The sequence below is a fragment of the Corylus avellana genome, chromosome 2 (assembly GCF_965113065.1).
Source record: "Corylus avellana chromosome 2, dhCorAvel1.hap1.2, whole genome shotgun sequence".
In the NCBI taxonomy this organism is placed as follows: Eukaryota; Viridiplantae; Streptophyta; class Magnoliopsida; order Fagales; family Betulaceae; genus Corylus; species Corylus avellana.
The window spans coordinates 46,782,423-46,800,287 of NC_142491.1; the positions used below are offsets into that span (position 1 = coordinate 46,782,423).

General features: G+C 36.0%; 2 protein-coding genes across 3 annotated transcripts; one reads left to right on the top strand and one right to left on the bottom strand.

The window, feature by feature from the left end:
• Window positions 1-8,932: 8,932 nt before the first annotated feature.
• Window positions 8,933-11,243, top strand: LOC132167134 (putative WRKY transcription factor 53). Its single transcript, XM_059578036.2, has 3 exons — window positions 8,933-9,404; window positions 9,492-9,620; window positions 10,256-11,243. The coding sequence occupies exons 1-3, from the start codon at window positions 9,091-9,093 to the stop codon at window positions 10,908-10,910; spliced, it is 1,098 nt and encodes a 365-aa protein (XP_059434019.2). The 5' UTR covers window positions 8,933-9,090; the 3' UTR covers window positions 10,911-11,243.
• Window positions 11,244-15,445: 4,202 nt separating this feature from the next.
• Window positions 15,446-17,865, bottom strand: SPCH (basic helix-loop-helix (bHLH) DNA-binding superfamily protein). 2 transcript variants are annotated; one of them, XM_059576569.2, is made up of 3 exons: window positions 17,110-17,865; window positions 16,456-16,953; window positions 15,446-15,760 (listed from the first exon to the last, which is right to left on the bottom strand). In XM_059576569.2, the coding sequence occupies exons 1-3, from the start codon at window positions 17,494-17,496 to the stop codon at window positions 15,695-15,697; spliced, it is 951 nt and encodes a 316-aa protein (XP_059432552.2). In that variant the 5' UTR covers window positions 17,497-17,865; the 3' UTR covers window positions 15,446-15,694. The 2 variants fall into 2 exon arrangements, with proteins under 2 accessions (XP_059432552.2, XP_059432545.2); XM_059576562.2 differs by having other exon boundaries at window positions 16,405-16,953.

A 17,865-nucleotide genomic window follows, 5' to 3' on the forward strand; every position in this document is an offset into this window, starting at 1 on the left:
ACTCAAACCAAGCGGAGTTCGAGCAGCTGAGCTGGAAACAGTCACAACTCCCATGCCAAGATGCCTGAGCAAAGTTTCAAAAGATGAATGTGACACAAATCCTGCAATCACAAAAGAAGCATGCATTCCCAGTTCATTTCAGTCCTCACACAAATTTAGGAACCGTTAAATGGGAAAGGGTAACACTTAATATGTGGGCTCAAACTCCTCCTTACTAAGTATTCGTGGAATATTGAATTAGAAATGACTTTGAACTCTAATAACATGTAATCACTCGTCCTAAAAGCTTCGGCCAATAAAAAATGATAAATTTAATCATTTAAGTAATATTCTAACAAGTTCCTCTATATAACTGTAATATATTCCCCAATATTAATTATGTGACCCAATTTAGATATAGCTCTAAGACCAGCAGCAAAATTGCATATACAACTTGATCATGTTCATAAAGCTTGTTTATTGAAGTGTCACAAAACAAACTAGCAACCTAAATCTTGCACCAATACCCTCCTATTTAACGGGTCACCTTACTGATTATTAACCCAAATAGGCTGATTCTAATGAACCCAATTTCATTTTTTTTTTCCCTCCAAAGGAAAATCATGCTGTGATTAATATAAACTTGAAATGAACAAGTTTACACCCAAAACGCCCTGATTATACTCATCAAATAACCAAGGGTTTTACATACAATCTCAAACAGGGCACCTTTCTTTTCCACTGCTGGTACACTTCAAAAATCTGGCTGCATAATACTTGCCCATATGGACCAATTCGACTTACTAACGATTTTATGCGTCCAAATTCATTATAGTACAGAAAATAATTCACTGCTGAAACATGTCACAACACGTTCTTAGTAAAAGATATCATCAAGATTCTAAAGCAATGTACACCCAACGAATTATTAACGTTTTTTTTTTTTTTTGGATGAATGAATTCTTAACGTTTCTCTTAGAAGAAATAGAAATGAAGAAGAAAAGGGAATTCAAAGCAGAACCAGAGCAACGTACCTGGATGATTCGTCACTGTCTGATCCTCCTTGCCGAGTTGGTACACAAGTTTTAGGATCTCCGAACTGAGGAAGTTTGGGAGTTTATGTTAGAAACTCATAAACGTGAATTACCGTGTCCACAATTATATATCCGGAAACCAACGGCGGAGATTTTGGGGTCTCATAAAACAACGGCAGATAATGCAAACACGTGGGGAAGTTTAAGTCTTTAATAAGAAGGTGGTCAACGTGGCAATTACAGGAGCAGAGAAATGATCGTTGGGAGGTTCCAACGTGGCGACTTAAGAGTGGAGGAGAAGATATTTTCGGGGGCAAGGTATGGATGTGTTGGTCCAACGTGGGTGGTTGTTATTGGCTGAGGAATATGACTTCAGTTTTGGGACCCACTTCGTGTGGTGGTCTGCGGAATCTTTACGTTGCTCAATAGCAACCATGTGAAGAACAATGGAGCTCGAGGATTAGAGGTTGGGGATCCTTCAAGCATTTTTCCTTTGTTTATTATAATATCTTACATATTTATTTTTAGGTATTCTTATTTGTAATTTGGTATTTATTAATTACTGTATTATATATGGTGAGACAAAATACTTCATGCCTAAATAAGGCCCAAATAGAGGCCCGCAGTTAGGAGCCCACAATTAATGGAGGACAGAGGAACCAAGGCTCAAAGCCAGAAGCCCACGTCGAAGATCTAGTCCCAAACCGTTCAGTTAAAGCAGGGTCACACGTATCCACAAAATAGGGAAAAACAGAACCTACCTATAGCAAACCCAATCTCGCCCATGCAGAATCCAGATACGGTCAAAGACCGTCAAAAACCTTCCAGCGGAGGTTGAGCTAAATCTTCACCTGGACTAACAACTCCATGGAATTCGGAAGAAGTCAAGCTAAGTGAGAGTCGGCAGGACTCTCATATACTTGAAAAACCTATAAAAGAGACAGACCTACTTCAACACAGGGTACAGTGATTAAGATTAAGTATATATATAGTGTTAGAACATTTTTCAGTTTAATAGTTTTACGTGTTCTTCAAGACCGTTCCTGCAAGACAACAAGTCAATAACCAACCAATCACCGGTGTGCTGGCGAGTCTCACTCTGATGCTTAAAGCAATCTCTGAGAGAAGAGTATGCTCAATACATAGTAATTGAGTCTAGGGTTTGTACCTAGCGTAAGTGCTGCTACATTTAGCTTTTTTTTTAGCTCTTCTAATCAAATATCTATTTTACATTTTCTTTTAGCTAATCCAATGTAGGAGGTTTTTTAAACATTTAAAGAGTTATTTTAGATAAAAGTAACATTTAGCTCTTCCATTGAGAATGCTCTTATAAGATAAGAAGTGGAGTCATGCTTGGATTAGGTGTTCTACTTCAACTTGACCTAGGAGTGCTGAGAGTTGTGGCCCATTATTCTTCTGGTGTGTTGATTTAGTCTTGAGGCCCATGATGTATCTGGTTGGCCAATAAAGTAGGATTATTCCCATATAGCGTTAACACAACTATATTATATTAATGATCACTTGCTATTTTTTATTAAGATTAGTTCGATAGACTTTGAGGCTTAAACCAATAAATTTAACAAAAGCCATTTCCTGTATTAAAATATTAAATAAATTTATTTATTTATTTTAATTTCTTATATTATTATTTCTATTTAAAATTTGTTCTTCTTACTTTTTGGAATGCATAATTATTAATTAAGTTTTTATATTCAAGTTTTTCGATGTTAAATTACCATTTCTTACAAAAGCTTAATTATTTAATCAATATTTTAACATTCCCTCTTACATATAGGCTCAAACTCCATTTTAATAGTGAGACCCAACAAGTGAAATATTTAATTCAAATGAAAAATAAATAACAGAGACATGGTTGTAATTAATAATCTATGGCTTTGATATCACATTAAATTATCACTTATCTCAAAAGCTCAAGTTTATAAAAGTATATAAACTTCATCATTTAATCAATACTTTAACATTTGAAGTCTTCTTTTCTAACTACTAATACTGTCAAACACATTTAACAAATTATTATATTTGGTACTCAAAGAACAACCAACTGAATTTAAAAAAAAAAAGAAAAAAAAAGAAGAAGTTATTGTCATGTAACAATCTATAATGACCCGTATCCATTTGGAAGGGGATGCAAAACTCGTGGTGGAGGCAATTAATTTAGTGGACCCAAATTGGAGTAAGTAGGGGTGGCAAAAACCCGTCCAACCTGCCCGCCTCGCCGGATTTAAGGTTTTTTTTTGCATATACAGGTTGGGAAAAATCAGATCCGTGCGGGTCAGGTCGGTCCGCAGGTATAGAATTTTTGAGAGGCGGGTACCTGACCTGCCCCGCCCCTATATGCTTAAAACCAAAAAAACTCTAAATTCCTAATATCCTCTTCGCTTCTTCCTCTAATCCTCCAACCGTCCAGCGACTCTCTCAGTCTCCTCTCTCATAAATTAAGGCCAGTCGCAACTTTTCTCTTAAAGTCACTCTCGCCGGTGCCGCTCCTCTCTCTCTCGCCGCTCCCTCTACTACCGGAGCACTAACCTAGCCGATCCCAGGTTTGTCTCTCATCTCTCTCTCTCTCTCTCTATCTCTCTTTGAGAAGACAGAAAACTAAGGCACCTGTTTGGTTTTTGGTATGTACAATTGTGTGATTGTATTGATTAGATGCATTACAATTTCATTTCTTTCTTCTTCGACATTCTTGTATGAATATATTAAAATGGAGTTGGATTGTGTAATGATGTAAAATTGAAATTGCAGAGTTATAGGAATAAGAAAAAGATGGTAAACAATTGATATTCTAAATAAGAGAAATACCTGACCCGCCCGACAAACCCACCCCGTCCTACCCGAAACCCGGCGGTTTTAGTGCCTTCAACCCGGGTAACGGGTAGGGTTTTACCAAACCTGCCCCGAACCAACCCGTGCCCAGCCCTAGGAGTAAGATAGGGCACATCATGGAGGGTATGAGGACGCTGTTGAAAACTTTCACATAGTGGCAAGTATTTTGGGTGAGTCGTGTTGCTAACTGTGCGGCACATACACTTCTTAAATTGGCTGCTGCGAAAGGTTTAGATAGAATACGGCTAGGTGTGACCCTTGATTGTATTTGTGAGATTACCTTGATGGAGCGATTTGATTTATTTATAAAAGTGGTAACGCATTTTATTTTTTATTTTTTTAAAAAACATTTTTAAAATAATAAAAATAAAAATTTTTTTAAAAAAAAAAAGAAAAAGAAAAAGTATTAACACGGGCACTACGCGTATAGCCGGTTTCATACTTGCGCACCTATTAGGAATTATCAACGTGCGTGGAGTTTCCACCCATATAACTTTGACGGTCCAAAGCAAAGGAGCAACACGTCTAGAAGACCAACTATTGCGGCTTTCTTCTCGATGACTCATCAATTCCGCAGTTAAGAGGGCTTTACAGAGTAGCTTCCCTTTTCAAACCTTGTTTTCTCTCCTCCCCAGAAAAAAGTTGTTCCCTAACTTTGTACAAAGCATTGACATTGAACTGGTCCAAATCTACTTTTGAATGTTTATTCCACAAAAAAAAAAATTAAAAAAAAAATAACAGAATTTATTTGGTTATAGACAAGAAGTAAATTAAACAGTATAAACCATTTATATATTAAAAAACTAAAGAAAAACCATAGTTTACAGCGTTCCGAATGATATATATATATATATATATATATATATATATATATAAAATGGCTAATTAAAACTTATTTTATCTAATTTTAGCTAATAAGTTTTAAAATACATTATACATCCGATTATCTATTTCTTTTTTATCAGTATCATTCTTTTTTATAATAAAGATCATATTTTTTAACTTTTGGAAAAAAAAAAGATGTGGAGATAAATAGTAGAAAATTTTTTTGGAAAAAGAGAGATGTAAAATATAATTAATAAGATAAAATTTTGGGAAAAGAGAGATATGTAAAGAGAAATAATATATTAATGAGATGAATGTGCGAATAAAGTCCCATCTACATGTAGCGATACACTGTTCATAAATGTTTTGTTTATCTATTTTAAATAAAAGTAAGAAATGGCTAAGCCATTATGAGTGCTAGCTCTACTTGATTTTTCTTTTTTAGCGTTTTAATATAATTTAGTATCAAATATTCTTTTGCACTTGAAGAAATATATATATATATTTCTTACATGGTGCCTAAGAATGTTAAATCACCAAGAAAATCACACGTACATGCTATTAAAACAAGGAAAGGTTAAGTGTTCTCCTATTGTTTTCATAATGTTTTCTTTATGTCTTTCTAGTCCTAGCAGGTGGATATTATTTTTTTAAAAAAAAGAAACTGTCACTTATTTCTCTTATTTGGTTTTTAAAAAATAATATCTACCAGAAAACACAAGAAGAATACTAGGAAACCACCTAGCTAGCATTTCCCTTTGATAATTACCACATGTTAAGAGATAATTATCAATCTATTAGAGTGGTTTGCGATTAATTACTATAACATTACTTAATGACATGTTTATCGTTTGAACGAAAATTAATTTCCTGAATTAAGATGTATGAGTTATTTTCCAAGCGTGGTCGGAGAGTTTCCACCCATACAATACAAAGCCATGTGTTCAAAGCACATGAGCAACGTTTAGAAGAAGACCCACATGCAATTGAGGCTACAAAAACGACTTTCTTCTCAACGACTCAGCAATTCCCAATTTCGCAGAGATTACACTTGCCTTCTCTTTTCAACCCTTGTATGCATGCACTACTCTCCTTTCTAGAAAAAACAAAAAAAAACAAAAACAAAAACGAAAAAGAAAAAGTCTTGTTCCCCTACTTGGTACAAATTAATCATGCATTGACATTGAACTGGTCCAAATCTTGTTTTGAATGTTTCTCCCATGAATTCATTAATTTCATCATCAACTTCTTGTCGTGTTGGATTAATTGGTACGACAATATTTTTTTTTTGATGGTGTGTACGTAGTTTCTTCCCCCTCACCCCCCTATAAGATAGAAATAAACTTACAAATTAAATGATGATTTAAATTTACTCTTATCAATACATGGGAAACAAGGACAGAAAACTCCTCTCACTTAAAAAAAAAAAATAAAAAATGTCACATATTTTCAAGGATGGACCTATAGGCTGCTAAGGGAGATCGATTTTATTTTAAAATTATGTTCAACTTTCTTGATTAGACACACAACATTAGGGGCCTGTTTGAGATTACATTTGAGGAACTTAAAAGTGTTTTTAACATTCAAAAAGCCATTTTAAAGAAAAAAATACATGTTTGATAAAAAAATTAAAAGCGCTTTTAAGGGTTTAAAAAGTTTAAAAATGGCTAAAACGCACTTTTGACAAAAACTTCATTTGCCAAAAGCTCTGTTTGACTTAAAGGCTCTATTTAACTTAAAAACTCTATTTTTCAAACACAATCCTTAACAAGCTCTAAAGATGTTGCTTAAAACTTCTAATGCTTTAAATATTGAGCAACGTATGATAAACTATAATTAGTGTATATTAGGCCAAACAAAATATTGGTGCATCTATAGCCTCGTTTGCCCCCAGCCAGGGCCGATACTGTAGTTGGAAACTTGGAACGACACTATTCCAGCTACAGTACCAGCAGCAAAAATTGACTTTTTACTTAAATTTTTTTTTTCTAAAGTAAAATATTAAAAAAAAAAAGAAAAAAGAAAAAAGAAAAAAGGAGGAGAAAGATGGGGTGGTTCCAGCCACCCCTTGGCCAAAATGGGGTGGCCGGACCACCCCATTTTTGGCCAAGGAGCCACCCCGATCGGTTCTTCGATTTTTTTTTAAAAAAATAATATTTTTCATTTTCGTTTAAAAAAAAAAAAAATTAGTTAGAATTATCGGTTGGGAAGTGAATAAAAAAAGATTTGTTTTTGAAATTTAAGATGATTTTTTTGACTTGAAGGGGGCAATAATCAGCTGGTACTGTAGTTGGAACAGTGCCGTTTCAGCTACAGTACCGGCCCTGGCTGGGGACAACTAGGCTTATTAGACCAAATTATCAGGATCTAGCATCGAGACTTACTAGGACAAGCCAGTTACCTTTTATTTATTCAGAGAGAGACAAAGAAGCCAGCTGCTTTATATTTAAAAATAGAAAATTAATTTTTTTAAATCGGCCTCCCACGTTGGAATATGTACTTCCGGACGTAAAGGAGCCATTATAATAGAACACAAAAATTAAGCAAATAAATGGTTACGTTATATTAATAACCGATTTTTTCCACAAACACAATCAGCGCGCGTGATCAAATTGAAGAGTAAATAATTACATTACCTGAAAGCCTAAAAATATTATGACTCTTCCAAAAAAAAAAAAAAAAAAATTATAACAGCGCGTGATCATTTTTCAGTATTTAGCGTGTATGAAAAATCACAAATTTATTATTATTATTATTATTCATTGAATCATATTAAACTTTAAATTACGAAAATGTTTCTATCAATTTTCGACGGTAACCTAGTCAAGTCTCGTGAGTCCCAACCGAGTTCATATGGGGTCTCGACCGGGTCTTGGTGGTGTCCCGATGGGGTCTTGGTGGGTCTCGATTGGGTCTAAACCGAATCTCGGCAGGCCCGGACTAGATCATAACCGGGTTTGAGCGAGGGCCAACAACATGCATCCTAACCGAGTCTCATAAGTAGCTTGATCAAGTTTCGACTGGATCATAACTGAATCTTGATAAGTCCCAACAATATTCCGATCAGGTTCCGACCGTCTCCCTGACCAAAAGGCACAAAATTAGCTTGTTTGGGTTCTCACGAGTCCTGTTATGCGGCTGCCAATAGCGTAGGACAAATATTAAAATAATAATAAAAAAAAAAAAAAATTTGGTTAAATTTTTATAAATTAATATTTAGTTTCTAATGCTTCAAAACTTATTTTTAGATTTAAAATTAAAACCTAGGGGTAGAAGGTTAACCCTAGCTTTTAGATTTAAAATTACCTAAAATTGATTCGATCATCATAAATTTAGTGCTAATACCTCAAATTTAATACTAATACTTTAAATTTAAATTTTCTTTTAATATCTCTGCTTCAATTTAAAAAACAAATTTTTTTTTAAAAAAAAACAAAAAAAAAAAGGAGAAGAAAAAAAGAAAGAAAAAAGTCAGATGTCTGAGGCAGCCGAAAATCTCTATTCGGTTCTCACTATGTCACGTACTTCTTCCAAGTGTTAACGTAAGCAAAGGTTTGAAGTTAACGTCACGCGCGTGTCATCACCTTGTCCTCATCTCTCTCTCTTTCTCTCTCTGTGTCCTACGTGGAAATAGCACCGATTGTAGCAACTGTAACGCGGAGCTAGGTTGAAGGTTCTTTGGTCTCCTCGTCACCAAGCTCCAAAACTCTGACTTCTTTTTCCATTAATAATATATTAATATATATATATATTTTTTATGTACCTCTATCGACGACCCACATTTGCCCTCATCAATTCAAAAAGGTTCCGAGGAAGTGGTCAGCGATTGGACTTGCTCACTCTTTGAACCTCTTGGAAGACGGTTCCTATGACCAAAGACCGGTCTCAATGTAGAAAATCCACTCGGCTATTCTTGGTCAAACTTTCTCCTTTTCTTTTTTCTTTTTTCTTTTTCTTTTTCCCCTTTCCAAAATTCCAAATCTGAGTCTTCCTTAAATGCCATACCCATACTGTCCCTTCTTCCTCATCGCGCTTTCACCTCTCCATACTCGTCCTTCATAGATTCTTCCTTCCTTGTTCCCAATACCCCAAAGCACTACAAACTGATCACTACTGCATCTAGTGTTCTGTTTTTGTTTCTTTTAGACAATGGTTTTGGCCTTTTGCGACAAACCCGTTTGCAAAAGCTTTTCATAAATGTCCAAATTTTGCAGTTAAAAAGCACAAAAAGAAAAAAAAAAAAAAAAAAAAAGAGCATCTTTTTAGCATCGATTTCCGAAACCCACCTCGTATTTTGGCTAAACTCTATCTGCATGCTTTTCTAGCTTTGTCTTTCCTAACAAAAGCTATCAGGCCGTATTTTGAGCAAACACTTGTCATCTCCTAGACTTGTTTTTGGGGTTCAATGGAAAACATGGGAGATTGGGAGCAGAAGAATCTTCTACATGAGCTAGCACAAGGGAGGGAGCTAGCAAGACAGCTCCAAGGCCATCTCAATGTGCCATCTTCATCGCACGAGACCCGCGAATTCTTAGTCACAAAGATCTTGACTTCGTATGAGAAGGCACTCTCAATGCTCCAGTGGAGTAGCTCGGTGGGTGATCAGCCGCAGCACACAGGAGGTGCAGGTTTTCGAAAGTCCGAATCCCCACCTTCTCTTGCTGGTAGTCCACGGAGCGAAGATTCCGATCCGGAGCACAGAGATGCCTCTCGAAAGAGGTAATTTCAAGTCTACTAAATAGCGTTTGATTTCAACTGCCTAATTGTTAGGTATATATTAATGTTTGAGTTTTTGTGTTTCTGCAGAAAGGCTGTGGCAGGGTGGACACAACAAGTGAGAGTTAGTCCGGGCGTGGGACTTGAAGGGCCTCTTGATGATGGCTATAGCTGGAGGAAATATGGGCAGAAAGATATTCTTAATGCCAAATATCCGAGGTAGGACATAATCCTGCACAAGCCTAATTTTGTTCATAGTTTTCAAATAAGAGATTTTGAAAACATGCTGTTTTTTTTTTATGCATGGGTTTTGAATCAGATTATTCTTACATGAATATAAATGCAACTAAATTTCAAAATCCAAATCATCACCTATTTCAGCAGCTTTAACCTATTTCAGCAGCTTTAACTCATGACATGAATATATATATATATATATATATATATATATATATATATATATATATATATATATAAGAAATGAATTTAATCATTTAATTCTACCAAATTATTAGCCGCCTTAGGGGAAAACCAACAAATCTAACTTGTGCCCAAGTGGTGAGGCAACTCTGATATGTCCCTTTAAGCTTCATGTGGTCCTGATCGAACTCCATAATTCTCTTATAGCAACTTTTTTGATCTTCATGGGCATTAAAGGAAGTTTTCACACCAAAACAACGTAGAGTGCATATACAATAGCAGAATTGAATGGGAATTGCCTATTCTTTCATGCACCCGTGAATCCTTCTTAACCTATTCCAATGATTTAGGCTCTATACATTGAAATTATGTGTACATCTTCTTTTTCTCCTTAAATCTGCATGCCCTCAACAATTAATTGTTGGAATTTGTAGAGGCTACTATAGGTGCACGCATCGAAATGTCCAAGGCTGTCTAGCTACAAAGCAAGTTCAACGATCCGATGAAGACCCAACTGTCTTTGAAATCACTTACCGAGGAAGGCACACGTGTGCACAAGGCTCCCACATAAATCCTCCCCCAAATGCATCTCCTGAAAAACAGGAACAATTAATAAACAAAAACATGGACGGCCAGCTTCAGCACCATAACAACCACCAACCGCCACAAAATCATCAGCAGCCATCACAAGAAATGCTCTTGAACTTCCAGACAACCCTCAAAGTCCAAACCGAAAACTTAGACACCAAGATGGAGCAAACTTTTCCTTCATTTCACTTCGCTTCTACATCGAACACAGAAAAACAAGTGTTTCAGGCATCCATTATGGACAGCAATTTCGTGGGAAGCTATTCTCCTTCTTTCGTGTCTCCTGCAACATCTGGAGCAAACTATTTCTCGGTTTCTCCAAGTGGGATGAGTGGCTTTGGAGGGAACCAGCAGCATTTTCAGAGCTGTGATTCTGAGCTGACAGAGATAATATCAGCTGCAACATCAGCTACAAATTCTCCAACGGTTGGTTTTGACTTTCCATTTGGTCAGGAATTGGACCCCAACTTCACATTTGACAACCCCGGATTCTTTTCCTAATTGCATGCATCGATCGCTGAAAGAAATATTAATAGCAGTAGATTTGAGGTATACTTTTTAGCCAGTTGATTTTTCTAGCAAGTTCTGAGGAGATGTAGAAAAAACTCATCTACATAAATGCGTGTGGTATTTATAATTAAATATATACTACGTACCCGAATGTGGAGGTCTCCTCTTAGCTTGCCAAAAAAATTTTGCTTAATTTGTATAGGTTGCAGCTTGGAAGTGCTCTGATGGCTTTTAAATGCAAAATACTCGTTGATTTTGCTCCAAAAGCATAATATGTACGTACTTTCAGGATGTTAATCTAATAGTTATTTTATTTTTCTGATTGTATTAGAAATTTAATTTGCTTCTTTAATTGGATAATTGAGGAAAAGTAGGAAGGTTTGTAATTACTGTTTGGTCCCATAATATCTTTCTATTTCTTGTTTTTACTACCATCTCCTTCGCATATAATTGATTAAATGATTAACAATATATCATTGATAAGTTAATTATTAATTGATTAAATTGATCAGTTATATTTTTTATTTAATTATTTTACTAATTATGATTGTTACTTCAGATTTTTTTTTTAATTATTTATTATTTATTTTGTCTCCAAAAACTGGTTTAAGCTCTCTTAAGTATTTTTAATTTTGGTGGAATGCGGTTCTCGGAATCAGAACCTGGCATTGGCAACCGTGCGTCAATGTCAAGGGAGACCAACTAGAGCCCAAGAAGTGGACGGGCGAATCTAATTAAGCTATGTCATCAGGCCCAGGCCCATTCATAAACAATATGATTGAACAAGTGGGCTTTGCTAAAAAGAAAGGACTATCCTAAAGACATCCTTAAACTCCAACACCGTAGCGTGCTGGGCCACCACCGACCTGTTTCATAGTACGTTTTGTTTTGGGTACAATAAACTGAATAAAGTTCTAAATAACTCCTCCTTTGAGAACTACTGCTGTACGGTTGTGGCAGAAAACATGGGTTTTCTGCCACCAATTACCACATGATATATCAACATTTTAAGAAAAATGCAAAAACTTAAAATGAGAATAAAACAACAAAATAAAAAAAAAAAAATAAGGGCAGCCACGAGGAGAACCACTAGCCCCATCTCGATGGCCCCCGTGGCCTAAGGATGGCCGGTGCGGCCATCCTAGATCTGGTTAGGGGTGGCCGGGGAGCCACCCCCATGGCCTGGAGGTGGCTGGGGTGCCAGCGCTCCACCCCAGACAAATTTGGGGGTGGCGCGTGGCCACTCCACCACCATTGGCGGTGGCGCGCAGCCACCCCTAAATCGAACTACGTACAGTAACAAGGAAACTCTAAAGATAAACCAAATCAAGGGCGGACATGGATCTCTCCATTTCAAATGAAATGGAGGGGATCCATTTAGTTATTTTTAGGGGGGCAATTTTGTCATTTAATATTTTTTGAACAAAAATGCCCCCTAAAAGTAACTAAATGGATCCCCTCCATTTCATTTGAAATGGAGAGGATCTTTCTCCATTAAGGGCAATAAAATTTTTTCAAGTACATACGTTGGGGGTTCTGTTAATTGAGGAGAGATAACCCAGTCGAACCAAAGACTGGTAGCAATTCGATTCAAAAGCCTGCTAAGAGTAAAGACTAAGTTAAAAACTTGGAAAAGTGAGAGTAGATAATAAGAAAGATAATAATAAATTGAGAGGAATAGTCATGATAGAATTCACCTTCTTTGACATTGTGGCGCGTGCTCTTTTTATAGATGGAGCTTGAGAGTGAGAGGACTCTCACTTGCTTTCCTCAAATATGGGTAACCACCCTTGGAAGGTGGAATTGAGTTTGTTGAGAGTATATCTCTCCCATAATAATCTCTGGAGTGGTTTGTGCGATGATTGTGCTTCCTTAATATGTGAGAGACGTGGTTGAAAACCGATAATATGAGAAATTTAAGTAGATAGAATATTGCGCACTTAAACGGACTAGGTGATGACAAATACGTTTGAAAACGTGCTCTTGGCAGCTTGGTCGGTCGTGGCCTTTAAACCATAGTGGGCCTTTTATTTGGGTCTGCTGGAAATATTTCGTATCAACAACAACTTTGTGTACAAGTTTCTTAGAAATTGACCGGGTATTTACCACTTCACTCACTAACCAATTATATTTACGCATCAAATTTTGTTGTGTAATTTGTTCACTCATGCAGGAGGTTGTAATAAAAGAAAACCACAAAAAAATTAGCTCATAAAAATTGTGAGTACATTTTGTCTCTCGTGCAGGAGTTTTGACACTTCGTAGCTTATCTATTTACTCTAGCTATCTAATAACGACTTATGTTTTATTATTTATTATTTATTTCTTTTAACCATTAAAAGCACTAAGTTTTGGAACAGCAGTCCATTCATGCATATTATTTCAACCAAAGGCGCAGGGCCTTCACATCAATATAGAAGGGAAACTGTTGAGTCCCTTGGCCCACTTCTCGATCTAATGATGTTTTTGCCTTTTTTTCCCCTAGATTTGTAGGTATTCACAAGCCAAAATAGTATAATTACGAGGTGGGAATTAAGGTGGAAGATCGAGGATGCTAATATTGTATATGGACACACAAAAAGGCATTAAATCTTAAACTACAAAAGGCCTCAAGTACTCTATCATAGGTTGTAACCCCACTCTTGTGAATAGAATGGTACCAACAAGTGGATCAGTATGTTTTAATATATATGGGTTGGACCATTACAAATTAATTAGATAAGGAGATTATAGCTGGCAAAAATAATAACAATATTGACATTGAAGATCATAAATAAATGTCGTAAGATTACAGGAAAAAGTTGAGGCTAGCTAGCTAGTCTCGCCCCACTCTTGGTTTAGGGTGGGGAGATCGATCGACAATGAGAATGTCAAAACACTAGATTGGTCACACGCAGTAGGTTAGTGTTGCCCTACTATATATAGTGGTGCCCTACTATAATATTAGGTTAGAGAGACAAGAAGAATGTCCACATGCACCATAGGCTAGCTAGCTGCTAAAAGATTTTGAAGTACGTAATTGATCAATTAATATTGCAGGAAATAATCGAGGTGATGAATCAATGGTGGATTGCCATATTTTGGCATGCATGGACCTCTTGTAGCTAGCGGATTAATTGTTTGGTTCAAGCCTTTAGGATGTTTTGGATTTTCCTTTATGGTCCAGTCAAAAGGAGGCAAGATATTAATCCTCAACTAAAGATCCTACCAAAGAAAAAAAAGAAAAAAAGAAAAAAGAAGAGAGAAGAAAAGTTATTTTATGCTAGTTAAATTTGGACCCACAAAATGCTTTCAAGGAGGCCAAGATTATGTATATATATAGGGTTTGGCTTGCATCCTATAGAAACATATAACATAATATATATGATGAAAGCAATAATCACATGGATAACCCTTATCTATATACGACGAGAACATGAAAGAAATGACATCCACAAAATGTGAGTGAAGGTAATTATATTGTGTTGTGCATATATAATACTATGATATTAAGATTAGTAACTTATAGTATTTCAAGGTGAAGTTTTGTTCATTTACTTTGTAATCGAGCTTAAAGTTGAACTTATTTTTGTTTTCTAGCTAGATTTTCATTAATTTTTTTGAACAAGCTCTAACTCGTTCATGAATCCCGCCTGTTGAGTTAATTTTTTTTGAACAAATTAACTTACTATAACTTTTACTTGGAAAGCATATATCCAACCTTTACCAATGCAGATTATCAACCAAAGTATGTATTAGACATTTATAATTTATTTAATGAAGCATAAAATAAAATACAAATTTTGGTAATTAGTGTTTCCTAAAAGCGCAACATATATATTGCAAATAATCTTTACTGCTCACAACTTAATTTCTAGCTAGAGTAGAGCCTGGGTTTGTTCAAGCTTTAATTGTGCATGTGATAGGGATAAGATAAGGTTGAGTTGTAATTCCAACTCATTAGGATTAGAATGTACGTTAGGATTAGATTTGATTAATAGTTGATTGAAAATAGGATTTCAAATCTTTAGGATTAGGTTTATTTGAATATTAATGGTGTTAATTATCATGTTATCAAATGTAGTCTATTTATAGACTATTTTATTAATGAAGAAAGTAGTGAATGATTTAATTAAACTGTGGTTTTCTCTTATCCTGAGTGGAGTATTGTGGTGTTCTTCTACCCTAAGTGAAGAGTTGTAGTCTCTCCTACCTGAAAGGAGCTCTCAAATCCCATCTTACGTCACTACCTAACCTTGGGTACCTATCAACATGTCTGAAGTAGTTGAGTTTCACATTTGAGCTGAGGCTTGGTTTATTTAGGTAATAAAACCAGTTTAAAATGAGCAGTTTGGGTTGTTTTATAAAGTTTTCTTTTTCATTTTTTTAATTTTTGCTTGGATATATAAGATCTCTAGCTTGATTATCATCAATAGATATGCATACATTTTGTAGTTTCCCTGGCAAAAGCTGTGTGCAAGCACACATGCAGCTTAGACATGTTGCTTTATTCACTGATGATGATAAGAATTACTTGGGAATGAAAATTAAAAATCCATAGATTAACTTAGAATTAACTTGAGATTAATGCTGATGATCAGCTTACAAAGAGGTTGACAGTAGCAAATACAGATGATCATGAGTAGTACTGATTACAATTAAATTTGTAGTTAATTAATAGGAATGTTGGTAAATGCCTTCCCACATTCTCTTTTATTATTGCACTTCATGAGCTGAGAGACAGAGAGAAAGAGAGAGAGGTCTTCTTGTTAGGCTTCAGACTGCTGGAACTATCTTTAGCAGAATGTTTGCTGAATTTGGTGTGCCAGTTCCTCGGCGCTTAGTTGGCATTCAATTCCAATCTATTAATTAACAAAACAAAATTAATACCCAATCATTAGCTTCAATCAATTTAATTAATTAAATCATATTAAAGCATTCTCATATAACTTTAATTTCTTCCACAAATAACAAATTAATTAATGAGGACAACCGCTGCAAGCCTGCAATGTACCATGCATAGTTTTCTGCAACATATTTCGTGGTTTCCAAAGACATGCATTAAACTTAAACAGTCAATACGGTCAGTGCAGTACAAAAAACGCCAGTTTGTTTTTCAAATATGGGTCGGAAATTAGTGCATGTATACAAAAATTTCCTCCAACATGGGTGCTTGTCGTTGGTTTATTTAAAATATATACAATATTAATTAATATCTAAAATTTAGATAATTTAAAATATATACAATATTAATTAATATCTAAAATTTAGATAATTAGATGTACGTAGAATGGCATTTAAAATTTTGTCTTGAAAAGCACTACAGACAAAAAGGACCAGAAAAAAAGTAACATGAGGAGCACTTTTCACAAGTTTTAATTTTTTGTCGACCATCAATGCTATTAATTAATTTTTGTACTCAGACCTGAATTGAGAAAGATAGAGAAAAAAAGAAAAGAAAAGATGGAAAGTGGTAATTAATCAACTATATAGCAAGAGTTTTTACCTTAACGGTGAAGGAATTAAGCATGGTTTCGTCAACAGTTTTGATGCTTACGTTGAGAATTTCAAAGGAGAGATGTTGGAGGACGGAAATGATTTTCGTGGCTTGCCCTGGAATCCGATGAGAAACTGTCTTCAAAAGAAGATTTGGACCTGAAAACTTCACCTCCACGTGTGCAACCGGAGACTTTGAATTTGCTACGAGCTCATTGACATTATCATTGATGGAGGAAGTAGACGATGAAGAAGGAGAAGGTTCAAGGGAAGTTGAAGCCATGGTCGGGGAGTGGTAACCCTGCTGCATTAACCTTGGCTTGTAAGGGCTGCTTGGCTGCGGGGTTCTTGGGCTAATGGGTAAGTTTAGTCTAGGGCTTAGAGGTGGCTTTCTAGGGCTAAGTGGTGAGTTTAGTCTTGGACTTGAACAAACATTAAGCCTAGGGCTTAGCACTTCACTGTATACTTTTCTTTGCTTCTTCGCTTCAAGCGACTGTAGAACTTGTTGTAATTCGTTGATGTAATCCACCACCCCTCCAATTATCGACGCTTGATCTCCCTAAACAACCGTAACCAAAATAAATACAGACTGATATTCTGAAAGATGTGAGCTCTCTTGATCGTTTTTATAAGATCGAGTCGAGCAATGGAGAGGTGACATAATATTTAAAGCGTGGAAAAGACAGAAGAAATTAAAAATATATAATTAACTTACTCTTTTGACATAGAAGCAAGGCATAAGAGATCTCAAGACAGACAAATGCTCATTCATTTGCTTCCTCCGGTTGCGCTCGACAGTGATATGAGACATCCTTTGTTGCCCATCTGGGTTTGCTTCCTCCTCCGAAGTAGTCATGATTAGCTTCGGCCTCTTGCTCTTTGGTGATGTCTCAAGAAGCTCGGTCTCCCACTCTTGCAAAGCGCTGGACGATGTAGACTTCTGAGAGACCAATCTGGCGCCTGTCTCTTCGCCTTCATCAATCGGAGGAAACTCTGCCACGCTCTCTAAGCTCTCGAAGATGCTAAAAAGATCATCTGCGGCCAAGTTGGTGTCTCCGAATTCATTTTCTTCAAAAATATCAGAGAAAGTACCGTCGCCCATTTTTGAATACTTCCGAAAACTGCTGAGAGAAAGTGTAGGGGATGGATGATGATAAGGATAAAAAAAAAAAGAGTGGGGACTGAGAAGGAGAAAAGGACCCAGATGGAGAAGTAGAGGGGTGAGATTGTCAAGATCAAGAAAAGTATTTGTTAAATTATAACAGAGCTCAGGTGAAAGAGACTGAACATCGCCATCAACGTCTCTGTTGTGTTTGAATTGGTTGGGTCCTTTACCGTTAGATGCTGGGGAATCTCACGGGAATCAGGGAGGCACACATGAGGAGTGAAACGCAGAATCCCAAGACAATGAAAAACTAGAAACAGCAATGATCAAAAGAAAGAACCCCGTTTGTGAGAGCAAAAGAGAGAG

Bases quoted from the DNA above. Each gene is read 5' to 3' on its own strand.
- SPCH (XM_059576562.2), bottom strand. From the start codon at position 17,496: ATGGGCGACGGTACTTTCTCTGATATTTTTGAAGAAAATGAATTCGGA. The intron at 16,954-17,109 runs GTAAGTTAATTA...ACGGTTGTTTAG, and splicing joins CTTGCTTCTATGTCAAAAGA to GGAGATCAAGCGTCGATAAT. The intron at 15,761-16,404 runs GTAAAAACTCTT...GTTAATTAATAG, and splicing joins TTAATTCCTTCACCGTTAAG to ATTGGAATTGAATGCCAACT.
- LOC132167134 (XM_059578036.2), top strand. From the start codon at position 9,091: ATGGAAAACATGGGAGATTGGGAGCAGAAGAATCTTCTACATGAGCTA. The intron at 9,405-9,491 runs GTAATTTCAAGT...GTGTTTCTGCAG, and splicing joins AGAGATGCCTCTCGAAAGAG to AAAGGCTGTGGCAGGGTGGA. The intron at 9,621-10,255 runs GTAGGACATAAT...TGGAATTTGTAG, and splicing joins CTTAATGCCAAATATCCGAG to AGGCTACTATAGGTGCACGC.